Source organism: Bemisia tabaci, chromosome 7 (genome assembly GCF_918797505.1).
Source record: "Bemisia tabaci chromosome 7, PGI_BMITA_v3".
Lineage (NCBI taxonomy): Eukaryota > Metazoa > Arthropoda > Insecta > Hemiptera > Aleyrodidae > Bemisia > Bemisia tabaci.
This window is the reverse complement of record NC_092799.1, coordinates 24751441-24764098: the sequence shown is the minus strand read 5'-3', so window position 1 is coordinate 24764098 and position 12658 is coordinate 24751441. Positions and strand designations below refer to the sequence as shown.

At 38.7% G+C, this 12658-nt stretch overlaps 1 protein-coding gene across 1 annotated transcript; it reads left to right on the top strand.

Moving 5' to 3' along the window:
- Positions 1-240: 240 nt before the first annotated feature.
- On the top strand, positions 241-7496 carry LOC109032302 (uncharacterized). The gene is made up of 3 exons (XM_019044367.2): positions 241-571; positions 1816-3525; positions 4313-7496. The coding sequence occupies exons 1-3, from the start codon at positions 533-535 to the stop codon at positions 4964-4966; spliced, it is 2403 nt and encodes an 800-aa protein (XP_018899912.2). The 5' UTR covers positions 241-532; the 3' UTR covers positions 4967-7496.
- Positions 7497-12658: the final 5162 nt, after the last annotated feature.

Genomic DNA, 12658 nt, shown 5'->3' with positions numbered 1-12658 from the left:
AACATACAAATAATATTTTGGTTCCTTTGCTTGTCAAAATAGATTGATACAATCAGACAGATCTTATTTTTATCCAAAATTTTACGCAATTATATTTTTTTCAATACGTAGAAATGAAAAAAGTTAATCGCACGGTCGGTCTTCTCAATTTCTACATTTTGCTAGATTGGAAAATTCTCCAATGTAGTGTAGATTAACTTCTCCAGTTGGCTAAGCTGTAGCATTTTGTAAACTAGTGCTATCAAAGATTTGTACTTTCTTTCTTCCGAAATTTTGTTGCATGCTTTTTTTCGATCCGTAACTTCTTCGAACTTTGTATTTACTTAATCAAAATGTCAAAATCATTTTCATCGTTTTGCGTGATCTGAGTGGTCGGTATTTAGAATATTTTTTAATATGGCAATTCATGGCATCGTGCCACGCCGTAACGCAGCAGAGAACTGAAGTGGAACTACTCAAGGCGGTCTGCTCCCTGAGTCCCTTTAAGTTTCAGCATTTCAGGCATTTCTTGTTGCTACCATAATCTCTCAAGATGGTATTCTCCAATGCAGGATTCTTCCACGCCTCCGATGTAAGTGCTCACCTTTTATATCATATTTTATTCCTCTCCTTCGCCAGCAAGCATCGCTAAGATCATCATGATGTGGCATTATTCCGAAGCTATGACTTTTACGATTGTCTTACAAGGAACAGGGTTCAAGCTTTTCAATCTGCCCGTAATCAATTACTGTTAGTTCTTATGCTACACTTTACTGACCAGTATAGTAAGACTGCTGTTCCTAACAGTGCAGAATATAGGTCGGTACGATTCGCACAAAATAACATGGCAGTTCATGTACTTCTGACTGACTTGCTGTAGACAAATTTAGCAGTATCACCTCAGAGGAAGGTATTGGTTTTTGATATCTGTGCATAACGGTTTTGTCTTTGCACTCAGTCAATCCTTGATCACTGTTGGACAGCAGCAGCAGGGTTGCTTGGAAGCAGAAGGCACATAACTGCTAACTTATCTGGTGCAAGCTCTAACCTATTTCCAAGCACCGTTCGAGAGATTGACGCCCATTAGCAGAATTGCCTGTACAAGAGTCAAAGACTGCGTAGGAAAATAGTGAGATTTTAAAAAAGATGCTAGAGTTTTTTTTAAGGAATGCTGTACTTAAATCTTTAAAATACCCAATGTGAAGACTTTAATTTTTCTGTAAATATCAATGGAACACAATATTTTAGCACTGATGTCTTCAAAATATGTGAATCCACGCCATATTTTCCGCGCTCTCACTCAGCACGGCAGAACCAAAAGAGGGATCTTTGCAACAGTGTTCTGCCTTCAGCGGGCGCCATTTGCCAAATGCGCCTAAAAATCGGGCCTTGGCGCCTAAAAATTGGAGGGGCTGGGCCATCGTGGCACCTAAAAAATTTGACAGATTGAACTCGTAGTCGGAAGCAGTAGTAGCGATGAAGCGCTCTCTGTATGAATTCATGCCTTCTGCCAATTTTCATTCGCCATGGCCCGTATGCAAAAATTTAATTTGGCTCCTAATAATTGGGCTTTCCGGCCAAAATGACTCCTCAAATTTTAGGGGGAAGGCAGGACACTGATTGGAAAATTTGGGATAAAGGTATCAGTACGATTCCATGATAGGATGTTTTGCAAACATTTTAACTTAGAAAAGCCAAAAAACCTAAGTACGTCAAATCAAACTGAAGGTGGGCACCATGCTCAGAAATATGTCAGATGAGAGAATAAAGCGCTTAAAATATTTTACTTCCTTGTTTGGAGCTTTGCTTACTCATACAGATCTTTTATTTTTACAGAATCGCTTTTTTGATGAAGGCATCGCGTACTGCAGGAAACAACAGTTTGAAAAAGCATACCAATGTTTCAAGAGACATCTCTCTCAGAACAGTTTCTGTCAGGAAACATTTCAGATGATATCCTACTGTCAATACAAATTCATGGAAAGTAGCGCAAGTAACGTTAATGACCTATCTATTCTATCTAAACGGTCTAAAAGCAGCCGAAGAACTTCATCAACTGATACAAAAGCTATGAAGAACCTTGACTACTGTCAACCCATCACTAATAGGAAGTCCAGGTCTTGGATATTAAAAAATAGGGAAGAGAAGGCGGTCTCGAGCAGTTATTCTCTGAATTTTTCCAAGAAAAATAAAAAGCTTGATCCTCTTTTTGTCCCTAAGACCTCTGAAAAGCAAGCAAGTATTTTGCTACGAAGTAGTCTGCATTCACCAGTGCATACTGATAGCGCTTCATATCAAGGAGAAACATCGATCAATGGAATTGTCTCTGATCAATTTATCAAACATAATGATTCAAGAATCCTTTCTCTAGCTCAGATTATGAACTACCAAATGGAGATAGAGTTATTCTTACGTAGTCTTGATAGCATGCTCTCTAATGTAGAAGTTCTAGTCAACTCTTTGATCGCCAAAGAGAGGAAACAAAATTCCCGGTTATCAAATTTACTAAAAACTTTCCACGAAAGTGAAATCTATAGCTCTTACTTGGAACCACATGTTTTCCCAAGGAACCATGAAGAATTGGCATTCTGGAATCACTCTCTCCCTCACTGTCAAAGTGTCTCACTACAATCATCGTCCTTTGAGAATAGAAGTTGTGACAACTCACTAACCAAAACAAACATTTATAATTTAGAAAACGATTTTTGTAGAAATGAAGAGAAACATACAGGGTCTGATTCATCCCGGACTTTACCCAAATGCTCCAGAATTTCGAGTGATGATGGGCTCTATGTTTTTGCTACTCGGCATCAAAGTATGTCAATGAAAACAGGAAAATTTGTCTCATATGAATCTGAAGCACAAGTCATAGATAAGGAATGTGTCTTGCTTGATCATGTCTTGAATAGTGAGCACAATAATGGTAATGAACACAGTGATGAAAGTCTTGCCAATACAACTTCACAAGTCATTGATAATTCTTATTCATATCATCATACTGAAAACCTTAACCAAAATCAACTTCCTCACTCCGCGGATTGTAATGCTATCCGATCGGAAAATGTCTTGCAGCCTGAAGTGGGGCAAGTGATTGATGATTTGAAGGTATCTGATTGTGTACAAATAAAATCTGATACTTCAATTGGCAGCTCCTATAGCTTATGTCATGAAGCTTCAGTTGACACTCAACCCTTATTTCAATCAAAATATCTTTCGAAGAAATCAGTAATTTCGGAGACTTGTTTCTCTCCACCATGGGAGAGAATCTCCTCCTTTACATCTGCAAAAAAAACCGTCGCAAAGAGAAAATTTCTTCCAAGTGAAAATGAAGTAGAGGAAAATTGCAAACGCATGAGAGTGCAAAGAAAAAATCCAATTTATAAAGACAGATGTTTGCAGGACTGCCAATGGAGGAAGAAGTTCAAGCAGCAGCAAGTTACAAATAACTTGACTGACTCAGCAGTCGTTGATACTCGCTCTCACTGTAGAATTCAACGTCTCCCCGAAAACATTGTAAGAGCCGATGGTGCAATTCACCTCAAGAATGTAAGTATAACCATCAATACTTATTAAGCGTAGGGTTGCAGAAACCACTCTATCAAGCCAGCTCCGTCAAATAGAGAAATCTCTGAGAGAATGGGAAAAAATGGGTCCTGTCAGATCTTCTCTATTGCTGTTTTATAGCATTTTAGGAATAAAAATAGCTAATTTTTTGGTTGGAAATGTACTTGTCTGTAGGATGTAACTGATCCTGAATTTGCAGGCGTTCTGCAGAGGACATTCCACATTTTCATGCGCCAATTCAGCCCTCCACATTCTTCTCAATGGCCTTCTGCAAAACTCTTTAGTATTGAAAGTTATGTATTATTTTGTTGCTCTTTTTTTGCTTGGAAATACCTGATAAAGATGGTGAGTTTTAAAATTTTGGGCAAATCGCTGCGTTCCGCTCGTTCTCAACAATGCACTAGTATTGCTAATGTTACCCGACCAGGACAATAAACTTATCACCCTGAGAATGAGGGGACCAAAGCACTGATGCAAAAGTTAAATGCAGAAGAATCAAAGTACAATGATGATGCAAAATAGTAGAAATTTGAAGCTTGTTAGCCTAAAATAATTAAAAGGCATTTGAATCATAGCAAAGAATAGATTTTATTATGGAAACATCTTTGCCCCTTATCAAGTTGTTATTTAAATTATTGACTTGCCTGATACGTTGAATGCAACAGTTGCTCCTCATTCAAGGTACTTACACAGTTTTGCTTTTATTTTTTCTTGCAAAATTTTGTGCTCTTGTTATTTTGCAAAACTTACCAAGCTTTTTTTTTTCCAGCTGTATTGCAGTTTTCGTCTCATGAAAAATGTTGCTGTTCAAACAGAATCTTGCGATCCTAGGTTGCATTCAATCACCACCATCAAAGCCAACATGAGCGGTGCATCAAGTACTGTAAGTCTGTTCCATTCTACTTCTCTTGTTCCAGCGCATGCCAGTCAGAGAAGAAAGACATTGATAGTAACAAATTCTGCATGCCCAGCAAACTGCTTGAATATTTTTATCAACAAAGTTCTTGCTGAAATAATGAGCAGTGTCTCCTCCTTTCCAATCGATTTCAGTCCCTTAATTTTGAGCGTCGATCAGGCTCCTCTTTCTGATCATCATGTTAAATTGGACCTAATTCCTGCATCAAGCGAACTTCTAACCTGCTCCAATGTATGTTTACGCCTTCACGGTCATTATATTGAGTTCAAAAACTTGCGTGTGTACCAAGTAGATCCCTTTTGGTTGCGCTACTTGGAGTGTCATACATCCAAAAACATTGATTCAGGTCACTCGCAGTCGCAAGATCTCGTTTCGTTCATATACCCAGAACGCATAATTCTACATTCCCTTAGCACAGATTTGTACAATCTCACTTTGCTTGCCGGTCCCTTTAGAATAAGATTTGTCAATTTTAAAAGCTATTTGAGCTCTTGTTTTGATAAGTAAATGTCATTAACCATGTGGTAGTTTCCCACTCTATTTAGTAGAATGTTACTTTCTGAAATGTTTCAACAATTGAATTGCTCTTTCTAGTCTTATTGCCGACAGAGCCACTCTACTGTAGTCCAACTGAAATCAGTTTTTTATCTTTATATAAATACATACTCCAAAACATCTCTTATGAATACATTCTAGAAATTCTAAAGAGGTGACAGGAATAATAACCATATGGTGACTGCATGATAATATTGAGGTCATGGTCGCACTAGCCCGCAAAAATTACATTTGGAAGGAAGGCCAGTTAGAACTCAGAAAACCAGCCAAACTTCCAATATATGATGTAGGTGTAAATAGTTTATTTGAATGATAATATGAGTTCCTCGTTTTATTCGCACAACTTTACATTTCAACTTCGTGTATGAATATTGGTGTTTTTCTCCATTACAATGAATTGTTACATGAAAAATTCTTAGGATTCATGTTCATTTTTGGGAATGAATTTTCTACTAATGATAAAGAAGACAGTTGCTGACATTCTTCAAACTGAATTTTTAAGAGACAGGAAATCATCGTTACCACTGTACCTATTAAGCATGTGGTAATTTAAGTGATAAAACGTAGTCTTGTAACGAGGCTGTGATTCACCCGATTTAGAAGTAATTATTTTTAACTAGTTTTTGTGATATGAATTAAGTTACTTAAATTAGAAACATTTTTGTACAAGCTAGAGACTGCTGAAATTTCGTACCTTTAGAATACAAGCAAGAATGTATATAGAATTGTTGAATTTTGATCGATCTAGTATTAAATGGGATATCTTCCTTAAGCAAATCTTTGTACTTTATCAGCAGGTTTAAAGATTGCTTTCCATTCTGCTAACATTTTATTCGGAGCAAGTTAGCGAAACGCTGAATTACAGAAGTCTCCGTTTGTATTTGAGGACACATTGATGTCAAGTTCAGGTATTATTCAATGAGGCAATTTTTCTGCTTCTCCTACATGAGAGGGTGTACACAATTCGAACTGGTACTGAACACTGAATAAGTTCATCATCTTCATGAAATAATTCTGTTCCTCTCTTTTTTTACCTCCTTGATTCTTATCATCAGAGACGCATGTAAATGCTGTTTTGTGATAACTAGATTACGCAACTTTATCTGTGGTTTTAGTGTATTTCGATATATTTGTAGTCTATTACGTAGTCTCTTCTTACTTGCATATGTATATCAAATTTGTACGTCGTTAAACATCAGTGTTATGCACAAGAGGTTTTTGAGCCTAATAATTTTTCTGAGAATCTATCTTATTGAAGTTGAAGCCTCTGATTTACAAATGGAAGTTTTAGGGCGTCACTGTTAAACTGAGATAGGCTCGAAGGCTACATAAGCTTTTTGATACATATAATATAAACTTCATTTTGCCAAATTCACAGCCTAAAGGCAACTTTTTCCCTGTTTTTGGAAAATCTTATACATTATTAGGAATGTCATTTTATCTTTTTGACCAGAAAATGAAAACCGTTAAAAAGTAAAGTTGATCTGTTTTGGTAGAGGATTAACATACAAATCTGTTGTCCCCTTTTGTTGGAAGCTTATATATTCCTTTAAAGCTAATTTTACAAGACAAATTCGGCATATTAAATAGCCTGTTCCAGACGCTCAAACTGAGACTCAGCCTGGTGGCATCAATGTGGCTATTGACTGTTGAACATTTACAAAAACAATAAAAACCGGCACAGTTTTCACATTTATGACAAAAAAAGGAGGAAAAGCCGTATGTTTCGGTGATTCTTGTTTTCTGAGGTTTGGTTCAAAGGTCATCGGCCCACAGACCTTTGAAGTTCAACTGTCGACACCCACATTGATGCCCTCAGACTGAACCTCCAGTTTGAGCGTCGGGAATGGGCGAATTAGTTTGGTGTGTAGCCAGTTTCAAGAGCTTTGCTCCCAATTTCAGTTTGTGGAAACTATTAAGTTACAGTCTCACAACAGATCATTGTATGAAAACAGAAGTACTATCCATCATCATCTATCCAGCTTTTTTAGTCATTATTCTCTATGTTGAACTTTATTTGAGAATATAAAGATTTCTACTGTGAATCATTGTTCATTGTTCGTCATAATCTTTCTGCTAAACTTTTTAGTATGTAAAACTCATGGTGTAAAGCTCATGGTGTACTGTTGTATTTTTGGTTACCAGGAACCTCTTAGTCTTAAAAAGTCTAGGCTAATTATTTGTTCTTCCTATTTTTTCTTAATTTTTATAATAAGTTCATCGGTATTGATAAATCAACGGGTACTTAATGAATTCATTCCACCTATTTTTATAAGTTACACCCTAGTTTAAACATTCACCTACTGTAACGTAACTTAGCAGTTGATGATTCTTCAGTATGTCGGGTAGCTTCCAGTGAAACTTTTGTGAACGGTATGCCTAGATTAGTGTAGGTTATTTACCAATCTATTTGTTTCCTCTCTATTCCTGTTGACTTTTTTTTCTTCTTTTAAAATTATAACTATTTTTTGCGTGAAAGAAATCTTTTTTTATTTTCCCGCGGCTGCTCTTTTTTATCCTCGTTTTATTTATTTCATTTCATTTTTTTTCACTTTGATACCTGCAGTAATTCTGCTCTCGTCTTAGCCACCGTCGATAGGTAATCATGACTCTACGCTGCTGTGTCAAAGAAAAACGCCCTAAGTACAATAATTTGGACGTTGCCACGTGTCCTCTGCTAAAACACGAATTTTCTGGTAAATTTTTTGAATTTTTCCTTTCAATGTGTCGCACAATCGTATTTGATATTCAATCTTAAATAGTTGAAAAACTCTATGAAAAATATTCATAATTAAAAATCGATTGTCGAAGTGTGAAACCACATATCTCTGTTTATGACAATGTAGGCATCTTGTTATCCTTATTTTTTCTTTGGAAAGCTAGTGAACGTAATATCTTGAAAAATTCCTTGATTTTTCCTCCCTGTTTGCCGAATATTTTGTACACGTTTCAAGCTATAAAGTGAGCTTGTTTCCCTGCCAAAAAAAATGAAATAGGAGTGGAAATGTTAAAGCACCAGAACGGAGACACGTGGTTTCGCACTTCGGCCATCGAAATGCCTTTTGGGGGGAGTGTGGCATCTTTTGAATGCTCAAACTGCGTCACGGTGTTCCGATTTTTTTACCCAACCCCTCCTCTCTTGGCAGGTACCTTTTATGCACCTCACTAGATCCCTCTTGACGATAAAGTCAGGTTGAAGTACCCCCCCTCCCCCTCCCCCATTTTGAAGACAATGAAGAAGACTGAAGAAGAAATGAACGATCTTCTCTGTCAAATAACAAACGTAGAGGCATCTCATAAAAGAGAAAATCAGTTACAACAGTCAGCGGGCTGATAATTGAAATTGATGATATAGACAAAGAAGACATAGGGAGTATGGGGCGATCCTATTGGTTGAAACAGGTGGTTCTTTGAGGCTAAGGGGGGAAAATGGACGAACTGAAGGGTCTCTTGTCTGTTGCCGTCCCTCTCAACCACTCACTTCCACCAATAGGATCGCCCCATTTTCCCTCGGTCTTTTATGCATGGTGTCTACTTTTTTAAAAACCGGGCTTTATCAGGAAATGAAAATTTACCGTGAAAATCAGTGGAGAATCAGAGAATCTGTTCCAGAAACCGGAAATCTCTTCTCCAACCACCTAGGAATCATTTCGTTTTCAAATTTGGCGGTCTAATCTGACGTGCGCCAAAGAAATCGACATTCATATCTGAAACTCTGGAAAATTATACCCTTTCCCCCAGAAAATCCCGGGAAAGTGGGAGAAAACTTCGGTTTTTCATCAGGGAATGAGCTCCTGAAAATCAGGGAAAAATCAGGGAATGAGCTCTGCCGAGAAAACTGGACCCATGCTTTTATGTCTACCGCTCTGTCTATCAGTTTCAACAATCAGCCTGCAGGCTCCTGTTGACTTCGGGCCCTGACGTCATTTATAGAAGGCTCAGAAAATATAGACCCATGGAATTTCAAAAAAATTAGGAAACCCGAGAAAATTGCAACGATGCGATGGGCAGCGGGCGAATACAACGTGACGTCAATCAGCCGGAATCTCATACTAATTGCGTTTTGAAACTTTAACAAAAGATCCCTCTTTTATTCGCGCACTTGATCATGACTAATCGCGCTCGTCGGTGCGCATACTGATGCCACCAACCACGCCGGTCAAATGGACGGATTTCTGTCAAACGGAACTATGTGCATTAATACATGAGCCCTGAGACCCATAAGCATATGTGCATAACAGGGCTCACGTCGTAATGCACATAGTTCCGTTTGATTGAAATACGTCCAAATGTGAGTAAAACCATTCACTGCCGCGATAAAGGGAATCCAGCACTTCTTCATCGATCCTTGCTAAACCGGCACTCTTGTTAATAGATAGGTTCGGGCCCTTTGTTTCTCCGCTCGGCAATGACTCACGACTCATGAAACCGCTTCCTGTTACTCAAAGCGGAAAACCCTAAGAAAATCGGACCCAACCCTTTTTGACTCACAGGAGGTGGGACTGTATGGTGTATATGAGTTCATCTAAAGAGACGAATGGGGAGATAGATGCAAAGGTAGCCCTTAGCTCGGAAATCACCTTTTACGTTGGTTCTTTAAGTATAGCTCTTTGGAAAACGATTCGATAGTAAATCGATCAATTGATAATTTCTGGATCTCTGAATTTTTTTTTTTTTTTGAATTGCCGAAAATACATCACGCCGAGGTACGTCACCTATACGCATTGAAGATTCATCCGAGAAACACTTTAAGTTGAAGTACGTAAACAAAATATGAAATTAGTCTCCTAATAATACATAATATATCTATACTATACCTAAGCTCCGAAACTTCCTAAATTTGCGTACCTGGTAACGCTTAGTTCCAGCGTTTTACCGGGCTGATTATCGTGATTTTTGCGGCTATCGATAGGCAGTTGTCTCTGAATGAGCCCGATTTATTCAGATTTTGCAAATATAGCTCAGGTTGTTTTATATAACGTGGTAAAGTTGGGAATTCTCCCATTTAAACAATTTAAATTTTTATTTTTTGTCATAGTTTGTTTGAGCGTTCTACTGGGCCGATTTCCATGATTTTTGCAGTTATCGACAGGTGTATCGACCATAGATGAGCCCAGGGCCGGATTTACCTACTTGCCGCCCATGGGCCACCTTTATTTTGCCGCCCCTTCTCATTCGTTTTGAAACATCGATACAAACCATCAAGGGAACGTGCATAAGACGCGTTTTCTTGCGTTGGGCACAATTTTCGTGAAAGCCCTGTCAACACTAGCAAAAGTTCACGGAATTTTGCGCGAAAATTATGTTCCGTAAACCTATCTCTGTGTGGACGAGGCCTTTCATTCATAAGAAAAGAACGAACAAATTATGAAAGAATAAACATGAATGTGGTTTAATATTTTTAATTTCCGCCAGCGCGCCAACCGCACCGTGTTTGGCGCAATGCGTGAAGTATCTCTACAGTCTTGTAGGCGCTATGCGTTTCACGCCGACCGCTGCTGACCGCACTGCGTTTGACGCAATGCGTGAAGTATTCATGGAGTCTTGTAGGCGCTAATATGTGTTTCATGCTGACCGGCGCGTCGAGGGCTTCTCCTTTCCATCTCAAGTCCTCGTCATCATTGCTCTCTGCGCCGCCGCGCCGCTCTAGGCCAAATTGCGTGTTTGGTTTCTCTCTCAACTTCTGTCTCTTGTATCAGTTGTATCACCGAAAGACGAACAAATTAAAAATTACTTTACTTTAACCCTCAGGAAATGAAAGCTTTTTTCACCTTTTCTCGTTTGTTATTTTTTTTTTAATCAGATTTTTTTTTCTTGATACCTACATTTGAAAAAATTACAACATTTGCCGCCCCCCTAAATTTGCCGCCATGGGCCGCGGCCCATGTGGCCACTGGCCACCCCCTTAATCCGGCCCTGGATGAGCCCGCTGTAGTCAGAATTTGAAAATAGGACCCAGGTTTTTTTTATATTAAAGGGGACCAGAAACCTCAGAAAGGGGGGCGAAATTGAGCTAAGCGGAAAATGTTGAATCTTAGTCTGCCAGTAGGGTGAAGTAAGTAAAATGGCAGTACGCTCCTTTGCTACAGACTATCTATACAAAAGAGACGAAATGCTCCGTTCCATTTCGTTTAAGTCTTGGCGTGAAGTTTAAAATAAATGACGATTTTTTTTCATACGATTCATATTGGTCCAATCCCTCCCGGCCATAGGGAGATTGGACAAATGAGAGTCGGGTATGAAGATCTTTTCTTTTTTTTCTTTCTTTCTTTTTTGTCGTTCTTTTGTCGAAGCGGGCCTAAGAAAGCGCGAGGCGCCCTCTGGGGGTTGGGCCGCGTAGCGGCCAGGGGAGTCCCTAGTAATAAAATAGTAGTGAGCAGAGGAGTGTCGAATACACACCATCACGCAACGTCCTGGTGCAGGGGTTTTGTAGGTTGGGTACCAAAACTTGCCATTTCACTTCCACCAAATTGGCAAATTCTCGTATCACGCTCTATGTTAAGCATAGAGCAATGAGGTATTGGACTAATACTCTGCAGGGTATGAGGGATCAGAAAATCTGTTCCACGCGAAGAGCACCAAGGGTCTTTTTAAACCTACCTCCTCAACGAAATTACTGCCGGACACTTGATGGCATACTTCCTTAGCACAACAGATCGTTGAATTTACGCGAAGTAAAGATAACCAGAGCGCCTTCATAATTCCGATATGCAACCCGGCAAGTCATCAAGTAGATATAGTTGTATTCACCGTCAAGGCGTTACTTTCAACGTCGCGCCTTGATCCGTCCGCCAGATGATTATACTGAAAGCGGTTTTTTTTTTTTTTTTTTTTTTTTTTTTTGTGCAAAACTGAATTTTGCTATCTAAGAGAAATCATTTAATTTTATCTCAAATTTTATTCGGAGAATTTTGAAAAATAGTAAATCAATTTCGATAATTTGTTCGTTGCTGCTCTTTTCGACAGTAAGCTGCCGTGCTAACGTCAAAGAGCAGTAAATAAATATTTTGCCGTAAGTCCACACAATTAACAGAAAAATTTCTGCCCGTTTCAAAGAAGAAGATACTTTTTATATGAAAGCCAAAACTGAAATATTTACGCCGATGATTACGGAAAAAGTTGCGACCTCCTCCTACACCACGTATAAAGCATAATTATACCACATGCGTTTTACTGTACGTTGAAAATCTCGCAGTTACTGCTGATTGACCTAGCACGACAGTGCGCTCTCCAACGACCCTTTCATTTTTCACAACGACGAATTTTGCTATCCAAGCGGAATCATTCAGTTTTTTTAAAAGAAAATAGACGAGTCGACGGTGTAAGTCGGCAACCACATAACTCGGTTTGCGACGTCGCAGAGTGCCTGTCATACTTTATTTTTAAACGGAAAACTACTCAACGGCAATTCATTAAAACTACCGTGATTTTCTTCTCTGTGCGAAGAAAATTCTGCAAAAACTTCCAGGAATGATATCAATTTGTTCTCATTTAAAAGAATACCCTGGTACAAATTGGCGATAGGACCTGCGTTTCAAAATACCATAGGAGTTCTTATAGCCGACTGAAGAAGGCGATAGAAAATCATATAGCTGGCTGTAGAAAGTGGAAAAAATCATACGACCAGGCTACACGAAGCGAAAA